The 10,613-nt window shown below is 36.0% G+C and overlaps 2 protein-coding genes and 1 long non-coding RNA gene across 3 annotated transcripts; all 3 read left to right on the top strand.

Moving 5' to 3' along the window:
- Nucleotides 1-485: 485 nt before the first annotated feature.
- LOC125575283 (protein DMR6-LIKE OXYGENASE 1-like) lies at nt 486-2,063 on the top strand. Its single transcript, XM_013881006.3, has 3 exons — nt 486-1,029; nt 1,124-1,451; nt 1,630-2,063. Exons 1-3 carry the CDS (start codon nt 554-556, stop codon nt 1,885-1,887), a joined length of 1,062 nt encoding a protein of 353 aa, XP_013736460.2. The 5' UTR covers nt 486-553; the 3' UTR covers nt 1,888-2,063.
- Nucleotides 2,064-4,852: 2,789 nt separating this feature from the next.
- Nucleotides 4,853-6,383, top strand: LOC106439532 (protein DMR6-LIKE OXYGENASE 1). Its single transcript, XM_013881004.3, has 3 exons — nt 4,853-5,396; nt 5,491-5,818; nt 5,996-6,383. Exons 1-3 carry the CDS (start codon nt 4,921-4,923, stop codon nt 6,251-6,253), a joined length of 1,062 nt encoding a protein of 353 aa, XP_013736458.1. The 5' UTR covers nt 4,853-4,920; the 3' UTR covers nt 6,254-6,383.
- Nucleotides 6,384-6,865: 482 nt separating this feature from the next.
- LOC106425128 lies at nt 6,866-10,238 on the top strand. The gene is made up of 5 exons (XR_007338264.1): nt 6,866-7,636; nt 7,712-7,798; nt 7,874-7,974; nt 8,063-8,907; nt 8,979-10,238. It is a non-coding gene; the product is annotated as an uncharacterized LOC106425128 (long non-coding RNA).
- The last annotated feature ends 375 nt before the right edge of the window (nt 10,239-10,613 follow it).

Here is a 10,613-nt window from a genome sequence, read left to right as displayed (position 1 = left end):
TATTTATTTTTGCAATATAAGACTTCGGATCGAAATCCAAGTATCCAATAAGATTTGACTTATGTATATCACATTCTCCACCCTTCCAAGATTCTGTCTAGATTCAGAGCTATTTTCTCGTGATTTTTTTTTTTTTTTGATAAATTTTCTCGTGAATTGATCGTCCTCCTTTTGTAATGGTTGAAATTTTGTTGCAAAATAAATAAAAAATAATTATTTTTTTTCTAGAAGGGGCATCTATAGTCTAATATAAAACGCTGATGAACTTTATGAATATACTCCGTCTACATACATCTATTGGCTTATTTTGGTCCTCTTTCAACAGCTGGCATGACGGTAATTCCTAATTAACCTAATGTGATAAAAAGTTCACTGTCCACAGAAACGTGTCTACATTCATCATACCAATAAAAGCGTTTTGTTTTCGATACACACGAAGTTACACGTTGCATTTACCTATAAAACAAACCCAACCGCATGCACCACAAGAATCATCAGATATCTTCCAAAGCCTTAAAAGATAAACATAAGAATCACCGACAAAAAAACCACCATGGGAGTACTCGACGAAGCTTTTATCCAAGCTCCAGAACACAGACCCAAAACTCATCTCAAACACTCCGATGACCACATTCTCTCCAAGGAGATCCCGACCATCGACCTCTCCTCCCTCCAAGACCCAAACTGCGACAAGACAGCGCTAGCGACAGAGATTGCAGAAGCATGCATGAGATGGGGCTTTTTCCAGGTGATCAACCATGGTTTGTCGTTGGACTTAATGCGTAGGGTGGAGAAGACGGTGGCCGAGTTTTTCAGTCTAACGTTGGAGGAGAAGAGAAGAGTGAAAAGAGATGAAGTGAACCCTATGGGTTATCACGACGGAGAACATACCAAAAACGTTAGAGACTGGAAAGAGATTTTCGATTTCTTTTTGCAGGACTCGACGACGGTTCCGGCGACTACAGAGCCGGAAGATACCGAGCTCAGGAAGCTGACTAACCCGTGGCCTCAAAACCCTTCCGACTTCAGGTGATCCTCTAAAACACGCTTTAAAACAAGGCTTTAATTAAGGCCCATTGGGCCTAATTAGGATCCATTTATTAATACTAATCATGTTTGGTAGAGAGGTGTGCCAAGAATATGCAAGAGAAGTTGAGAAGTTAGCTTTCAAGCTTTTGGAACTTATCTCCATTAGCTTGGGTCTACCCGGTGATCGGTTAACAGGTTACTTCAAGGACCAAACAAGCTTTTTGCGGTTTAACCATTACCCTCCTTGCCCGAACCCGGAGCTAGCATTAGGCGTTGGACGCCACGCAGACGCAGGAGTTATAACCGTCTTGGCACAAGATAGTGTGGGTGGGTTACAAGTGAGCCGTAGATCAGATGGACAATGGTTCTCTGTCAAACCGAACCCTGATGCTTTCATCATTAACATTGGCAACTGCATGCAGGTAAAAGACATCAACTTTGAATGTTATATTGAAGGGCTGACCCTGACATTTTAGAGGACTTAAATCAATTTAATAGTTTTTTTTTTTTAACAATTTAGGGGTCTATGTTTATATATATTAACTCGAAATTTTTTGGGGTCTAATGTAACTTGGTCATAATATTTGTTGTGTGGAGTAGGTATGGACAAATGACAAGTATTGGAGTGCAGAACATAGAGTGGTAGTGAATTCAAGCAAAGAGAGATTCTCAATGCCATTCTTCCTTTTCCCATCCCATGATACCAACATTGAGCCATTGAAAGAGCTTATAAGCGAAGACAGCCCGCCTTGTTACAAAAAGTACAATTGGGGCAAGTTCTTTGCTGCGAGAAACAGAAGTGATTACAAGAAGCTCCAAACTGAGAGCATCCAGATTGATCGCTTCAAGGCCGCTTAAGTAATCTCACTATGTTTAGTAGCACAACATTTCCTAATAATGTCAATGAACATGACTCATGTTTTACTCTCCAACCTGTTAAAAGTGATGCAGAGTGAATATTTCTAAAATATTTTAAATATCTTGATTAATGTATTTATATTAATCAACGTCAACGCCACAATTCAAAGTGACTATCTTTCTGCTGTCCAAGCATGTTGTAAAGGCTACATCGACGCATTCAAACAACATCTTGATTTCGCTGTCATCTTTTTTTGAAGATCTGTCCTTTTCATTTTATGTTGTTGTAGTTTATGTTTTCAATTAAAGAGGATAGATAATATTTTCTAGCATTTGTAATCAACCAAGTTGAAGTTAATGAAAAGAAGCTGTGATCCAAAAAAAAAGCATAGTATGCAATCATCAGTCTCACAACATATATTTACATTACCAATTTTCTGTAGCCGAATCACTTTATCTTTCTTCTTAATTATTCCTAAATTTTTTTCTCTACTTATCCTATGAAAACAATAAATAGAATAAGTATCTATAGCATGTATGCAATCATCAGTCTCCATTTACTCTCATTCCAAACATATCGGTTTTAACTATGTCCTTGTTAAATCGATATTTTGTGAAATGAGAGTCACCATACGGTGGGGCTTGGTTGGACAATTGAAAACCAAAACAGAATATCCTCTTTCTCTGCTCTTTATCGACATGTGACATCCCTTCTTGCGGCTGAAGCTTTGGCGCTTCGTGAGGAAATTTTTAAGAGCGGGAATCTTGGCCTCCCAATACCAGATGCGAATCTGACTTGGCGCAACTAGTTAAAGCAATCAATTTGGGCTCTTCTTTTACTGAAGAGTGTTTGGAGTAATTACAGATATCATCTCTGCTGTTTCCTCTTTTGAGTGTTTTTCTTGGTCCTGGATTTCTCGTGAGAGTAACAGGTATGCTGATAATTTAGCTAAACAATGCTTGGCTGTTGAACTTGCCATTATGACTCCACCTAACTTTGGTTAGTGTGTTTAATATAAGTGTTTGTTACAAAGAAAAAACTAAGTTAACCAATATGAACAGAATCTTATCACTTTACACAAGTACACAACTCTACTGGATGCACGTGAACGCTATCTTCCAAGGCTGCATTAATATTACAAGTTACAACTTACATGTAGGACATAGCATACAAGCAATTCGGTAAAAGAATTTATTTTCAACTATGCAAGTTAATCTCTTTTTTCTTATTTAGTTTTAGGGAGGCATGTGACGAGTACGTAAGACACGCTGAAAAGCTAGCATACAGGCTTTTAGAACTCATTCCATGATTACTTTAAAGATCAAATGAGTTTTCTTAAGGATAAATCGTTATCCACCATGCCCACGGTCTATTGGCTCAAGACAAAGTTGGAGGATTACAAATGGAGGTGAAATTCTAGATATTACTTCTCATTTTTCTAAGATATACACATGCAGTATCTAATTATAACGACTATATCTATACTACTAGGTATGGATGAATCATAAATGATAAGTATTGGAATGTAGAACATAGAGTGGTGGGGATTCTTGGTACACCAAGAGAAAGATACCCAATAGCATTCTTCTTGATGCCTTCACATGATGTGGAAGTGAAGCCATTAGAAGAGTGAGTCCTGAAAACCTTATAATTTAGGGTCCGGTTGGTTCAAATGCAGTGGTTGCGGTTGCGGATGCGGGAGTGTGTGGATGCGGGTGGTTGTGTTTTCAAGTGTTGTTAAGTGTTTTGTATGACTGGCACAATGTTTGAAAATTGTTACGTTTGCGGGATATTTGTGACTGGTTGATTATAATTAGATATTGCACTGGTTTAATAATAAATTACCAATATTAACATATTATAACATTATGAAACTATGAAAACATATTATTGTAATAAAATATAATAATATCAATATAATATGGTTAATAATAGTATTATGTTTGTTTAAATAATTTTTCAAATTAGTTGAAAGTTATAATTTTTTTTGAAGATTTCTATTAAACTTTAAAAAAAAATATGTATGTATATTAATTTTTAAAAATTCTAATGAATAGTTAGTTAGTTTAAAGTTTTTATAAAACAAATTATGTACTGTTTGTGAATTTAAAATAATATATAAAATATGTATATATTTTTATTTATCGTACTTCTATTTTAAAATTTTAATTTTAAAATTTTTAAATATTTTTGAAAAACAATTTATATTTATTTATCCATCCACAACCGCTCGCAACTGCAAACACTAACTGGAACCAGCTTTTGATTTTAAGAGGTTCGGAGTGATTTGAAGTGATTTGTAGAGGTTTGTATGATTTTTTCGAAATGCTGTCAAGCGTTATCAACCGTAAAACTTGCGTTTGGGAATGTAACAAACCAGTCACATCCTTAATAAGAGTATGTTCTATGCGTCTACTTTTTATTACCAAAGCTATGATGCAAGCCCTTAATGTAATAATATGTGAGAGACTGAGTTTATGTCGGAAACAATATCTGATATGTTCTTTAAAATCATGTCATAATTTTCTTTTGTTTTTTGCAAATATATAAGACTTCGGATCGAGATCCAAGTATCCAATAAGATTTGACTTGCGTATATCACATCCTCCACCCTTCCAAAATTCCGTCTAGATTCAGAGCTATTTTCTCGTGAACTAATCCTCCTCTCCTTTTGTAATGGTTGTTTGCAAAAATAAAAAATGGTTAATTTTTTTTTTCTAGAAGGGGCATCTATAGTCTATATTAAACGCTGATGAACTTTATGAATATCCTCCGTCTACATACATCTTTGGCTTATTTTGGTCGTCTTTCAACAACTGGCATGACTGTAATTCCTAATTAACCAAATGTGAAAAAAAAAGTTAATTGTTCACAGAAACGTGTCTACATTCATCATACCAATAAAAGCGTTTTGTTACACGTGACAGACATCTTCCTATAAAACAAACCCAACCGCATGCACCACAAGAATCATCGGATATCTTCCAAAGCCTTAAAAGATAAACATAAGAATCACCGACAAAAAAACCACCATGGGAGTACTCGACGAAGCTTTTATCCAAGCTCCAGAACACAGACCCAAAACTCATCTCAAACACTCCGATGACCACATTCTCTCCAAGGAGATCCCGACCATCGACCTCTCCTCCCTCCAAGACCCAAACTGCGACAAGACAGCGCTAGCGACAGAGATTGCAGAAGCATGCATGAGATGGGGCTTTTTCCAGGTGATCAACCATGGTTTGTCGTTGGACTTAATGCGTAGGGTGGAGAAGACGGTGGCCGAGTTTTTCAGTCTAACGTTGGAGGAGAAGAGAAGAGTGAAAAGAGATGAAGTGAACCCTATGGGTTATCACGACGGAGAACATACCAAAAACGTTAGAGACTGGAAAGAGATTTTCGATTTCTTTTTGCAGGACTCGACGACGGTTCCGGCGACTACAGAGCCGGAAGATACCGAGCTCAGGAAGCTGACTAACCCGTGGCCTCAAAACCCTTCCGACTTCAGGTGATCCTCTAAAACACGCTTTAAAACAAGGCTTTAATTAAGGCCCATTGGGCCTAATTAGGATCCATTTATTAATACTAATCATGTTTGGTAGAGAGGTGTGCCAAGAATATGCAAGAGAAGTTGAGAAGTTAGCTTTCAAGCTTTTGGAACTTATCTCCATTAGCTTGGGTCTACCCGGTGATCGGTTAACAGGTTACTTCAAGGACCAAACAAGCTTTTTGCGGTTTAACCATTACCCTCCTTGCCCGAACCCGGAGCTAGCATTAGGCGTTGGACGCCACGCAGACGCAGGAGTTATAACCGTCTTGGCACAAGATAGTGTGGGTGGGTTACAAGTGAGCCGTAGATCAGATGGACAATGGTTCTCTGTGAAACCGAACCCTGATGCTTTCATCATTAACATTGGCAACTGCATGCAGGTAAAAGACATCAACTTTGAATGTTATATTGAATGGCTGACCCTGACATTTTAGAGGACTTAATCAATTTAATAAAAAAAAATTTAACAATTTAGGGGTCTATGTGTATATAGATAAACTCGAAATATTTTGGGGTCTAGTGTAACTTGGTCATATAATATTTGTTGTGTGGAGTAGGTATGGACAAATGACAAGTATTGGAGTGCAGAACATAGAGTGGTAGTGAATTCAAGCAAAGAGAGATTCTCAATGCCATTCTTCCTTTTCCCATCCCATGATACCAACATTGAGCCATTGAAGGAGCTTATAAGCGAAGACAACCCGCCTTGTTACAAAAAGTACAATTGGGGCAAGTTCTTTGCTGCGAGAAACAGAAGTGATTACAAGAAGCTCCAAACTGAGAGCATCCAGATTGATCGCTTCAAGGCCGCTTAAGTAATCTTACTATGTTTATTAGCACAACATTTTCTAAGAATGTCAATGAACATGACGCATGTTTTACTTCTATATCAATATGTAGTTGAAATATATTATAAATAAAGAAGCACTTTTTTTTTGTGCAAAAGATGATTTGATTAAAATAAAGCAGAGGGATAAAGTTTAAGGTCCAGGGAGCTCATTACAAAGACAGGTCTTTGCAACTAAAACGACATGAAGTAAAAGAAGAAGAGGCGAGAGAGGCGATGTCGGAAAGAGTTACATAGAGCTCTGCGGTTAGACTAAGCCAGATGTGGGTGATACCAAGCGAAGTGGCATGCAGAAGGGCCGCTTTTAAGAATCTCCAGCCGAATCTATACATAATGCAGCCTGGATTTATACATGGCATCACTAGATTTATACATGATAAACCTAAATTTATAGGTATTATAATTGGACTTAATAATGAACATTGTAATTGAATTTATATTTGTTATAATGATATAGCTAGTAGCGTATCTATTAGTACAAATGTATCTTACAATACTAAAAGTTTTTTAACTAGAGCTCTCGGCCTATCCACCTCAGCAAAAAATTCACAACCTATCAAATTGCCATGTCAAATAACAACCTATCAAATTGACAAATAACAAAAAAAATTCTTTTTATTTTGCGATCTCTCTTTTCGTTTTCTTCCTCAAATCAATTTTTCCCTTTAATATTCATCTTCTCAACTTCTTCCCTGTAAATCCTCCGTAGCTGTTTCTCCCACATTTACTTCCATTAGTTAATTTACCAAGCGTTATGACACTTTTAGCTTTTCCGATTATTAATGATTGATTTATATATAAAATTGAACAATGACCAAATTAGATTCTCACTTTCTCTCACTATTAGATTTCTAGATTATGATCTTATTGGTTTCAAACCCCAAAATCAATGCGTGGAGGGATTCAGATTTGATATCCTCATGTAATTTTAAGTAAGTTCTCTCATATTGTATCTTTTCGCATGAACATTGTAATTGAGTTGTTTGTGTGTATGTCTTTTTTGTAGATTGTGGATCACTGGATCAACATGGGTTTGCAAGGGAAAAAATCTGGGTAATCGATGACAATTTACCTCCATGAGTTCATAAAATCATCATTAGTTGATCTTCATCTCAAACCATCAGAAGAGGACTTAAAGCAATGGTTTGACAGGTAAAAGTAAAACCATCATCATCCTTTTATGTTCTTTATCTTTATAGATTCTGAATTTTATGTGTGTGTTTCTTTTTTGAGTTCTGGGTTTCACTTGCTATAGATGGCCACTCAACATTGATTTCTTTAGAAACATCAATGGCAAACCCTTCAGATTCTTATTTGCATATCATACTTACCTCGCTGTCTCAGATATAAGGTAATTTGTACTCTTTATAAAATATATATCATCAGCAAAATATTCTGTGTTTGATGAATCATTCAACGATTGAAGGGTTAGAAACATTTGAGCACTTGGAGAACCTCAGCAAAAAGGAGCTTTTAACAGAACAAGGCGACATCAATAACCTTTAAATCTGAGGTATGGATGTAATCATTGATAGTGACAAACAAGTATCGTTGGTTAACGCATATCAGAATGTTATTTTTATTTCAGATGGACCGGACTTACCTTGGAGATATCCCAAAATGGTAGCAGTTCTTGATAATGAACGGAAAAGAACACATGTTATTGGAAAAGAATGACTTCTAAACACGGTAAAGAATCATATAACGTTTTGTTTTTTTTTCATTACTAGCTCTTCACACGATATGGTTTTCATTAATTATGATAGTGATGATGCAGTTGTATGTAAACCATGGGAAGGTGAATTTAGGGGACGATGAGTACAAAAACATACTTTGTGTGGATGGTTATTACTTTGAAGCCATGAGAAGAATGGACCAGCCAGCTTATATTAATCGCTGTTAAGATCAGTCTCTGCTTTGATCAACTTGAACAACAGAGCAAAGGATTCTGATTCTGTCTGTTTTGGAATCCCATCCTAAAAAAAATCATCCACTACAGAGATCATGCAGAGGAATAAGCTTGATAATTTATTTCACTAAAATCTTATTGCAGGTGCTGGCTTTTTCTTACCAGTCTTACAAGAAAGGCCCAGTTCCAAGAAGCTGAGCTGGAAAAACAGCCAAGCAGCTCAAAGAGGCGTTTACAATCTCTAGCGAAGAAACGAACAGATGTGCGGCAACAAAAAAAAAGGTTATCATATCTCTTACCGCATAAGTAATTTCAAAGCTCAAAATTAGTAATATGCTTTATGCGAGTACGAGTGATTTCTTATGACTCCGTTATCAGCATCACTGAAATTATGCAGGTGAAATACATGGCTGAAATATTACCTGTTCGATCAGCTCGAACTGTGAAGTCTCCTCGGTCCCTTGATTCATTTGGTTCAGTCCAGGCCGCGTTGACCTTTATAATCTTAAACCAACCAAATGGGAACGCGAGCAAAATGGTGTAAATACCATAATGTTTTCTAATTGGACCATTACACATGTACTTGGAAATGGAGAAGCATCGACTGAAGCACATAACAAGAATGAATGGGTTGAGAAAGATGCGCCTGACGTCTACATCATTCTTACAGCCTTAGCCAGTGGTGTTACCGACCTCAAACGTGTCTGTTTCAGGTACAACCATATTATATTTCCCCTAGAAAAACATCAGCTGTAGTTTTGCTGACTGTCCTATTTTATGACAGCCGAATAGTGAGAAACAAACGTAATAGTGGTGGTCAGATAACAGAAGAAGAGTCTACGAACAATACAATATACGAATGGTCGACAAAACCAGTACGGAAATGCCTCACTGAGACTCTTTTACCCCAACCATTTCTGTGATTTTCCCAAGCCCGAGGCATCTGAGTGCAAATCTTGGGATATAACATATCTTCTATATATAAAGATAAAAAATTTAAAGTTTTGAAAGTGTTTTACGTCTTCTTTCATTGTAGTTTGGGGGCTCTGTGGTGTTTATTGTGAGAAGGTAGTAAATTCTACATGTAAAAAATCTGTCCTCACGTCCTCACAATGGGTTTCGATCAGATTTGTAGATTCATTGCAACATTTGGGAAGTAAAGAACTACTACAGATTATTACAACCATTTCTTTCACGGTACTCATGATGACTTGAGGAAAAATGTTTCAGAAGGTTAGTTTTGATGAGCTGAGTTTTTTTGTTAGTTTAGAGGATATATTAGATTTTCGGTGAGGGTTTATAAGCTTTCTGCTTTTAAATGGTCTAAGGAATAGTGTGAACCTTGATCAACCTTCTGATTTATAACGTGAGACCGCCAAAGATTATAAAAGAAAACTGTTAACTATGATCGATGCGGCGAAAAGACATTACAGTGGTAGATCTCCTGGATAATTTCCCTGAGACACTCGCAAAAGCGAGAGTCTTTGAGATTAAGTTATACGACCAGTATGAATGATCTCCAGAACATGATAAAGTATGGCAACCAGAAGTTGAATGCTGCATACTATGAAGACCAAGAAAATTCCCAAGAATGTCATGTGTATCTCTGTTCTCGGTCAGTATGAAGAGACTTCATGCAATGTTCTTATATATTTGCATCAGGTAATTTTCTGTTGATTAATTTATCTGCAGGTGAATGCAAGTGGGCAGTTTGTTGGTCTTGCAAAGGTGATATATATGTTCGTTTGATTTCAACAAGAGTATTGGCAATAAGATAAATGGATTGGTTGTTACCGTGTGATTGCCAATCTTATAACTAGAACAAACCCATCACTAAAAGTATATCAATATACCAAAATTGGGTTATGGTTTTAGTATTGTTTTATGAAATCAAAGCAATCTGATTACTCAATTAAAAACAGAAAATTATTTCAAACCACCATCCCGTTTTATTTAAATGTATATTGTAGATCAAGTTGTTAAGTAATCTCTATGGGACAATTAAATATCGCAGTCCAAAGAATATGTAGTCGGAAAATAAAGTTGTGACATCACAAGCATTATCTTAAGATATATTAAAGAAAAATAAACACATATTTTTAAAAGTAATGCAATATAATAAACTGATTCAAATTTACAGAGAAACTGTTACTGGCTTCATCATCAAATTTTACATTTTACTTTGACAACACAAAAAAACATAATCGTGAACTTACATACAAGAGCTGAAGCAAAACATTTCACCTACAACTAAAAAGAAAAGCGTCAAGAAAATTATACCGAAAAGAACCATTGTTCTTCTCTTTCAATTGTTTATGAATTTTAAAGTACATAGGTTTGTTTTCCACCAGAATTAATAAAAAATATTATAATTCCCTATAAATAAGAAACTTTTGTACATACATTTTATATATAAGTA

The sequence above is a fragment of the Brassica napus genome, chromosome A3 (assembly GCF_020379485.1).
Source record: "Brassica napus cultivar Da-Ae chromosome A3, Da-Ae, whole genome shotgun sequence".
NCBI classification, from domain to species: Eukaryota; Viridiplantae; Streptophyta; class Magnoliopsida; order Brassicales; family Brassicaceae; genus Brassica; species Brassica napus.
This window is presented reverse-complemented; position numbering and strand designations above follow the sequence as displayed.

Bases quoted from the DNA above. Each gene is read 5' to 3' on its own strand.
- LOC125575283 (XM_013881006.3), top strand. From the start codon at position 554: ATGGGAGTACTCGACGAAGCTTTTATCCAAGCTCCAGAACACAGACCC. The intron at 1,030-1,123 runs GTGATCCTCTAA...CATGTTTGGTAG, and splicing joins CAAAACCCTTCCGACTTCAG to AGAGGTGTGCCAAGAATATG. The intron at 1,452-1,629 runs GTAAAAGACATC...TGTGTGGAGTAG, and splicing joins ACATTGGCAACTGCATGCAG to GTATGGACAAATGACAAGTA.
- LOC106439532 (XM_013881004.3), top strand. From the start codon at position 4,921: ATGGGAGTACTCGACGAAGCTTTTATCCAAGCTCCAGAACACAGACCC. The intron at 5,397-5,490 runs GTGATCCTCTAA...CATGTTTGGTAG, and splicing joins CAAAACCCTTCCGACTTCAG to AGAGGTGTGCCAAGAATATG. The intron at 5,819-5,995 runs GTAAAAGACATC...TGTGTGGAGTAG, and splicing joins ACATTGGCAACTGCATGCAG to GTATGGACAAATGACAAGTA.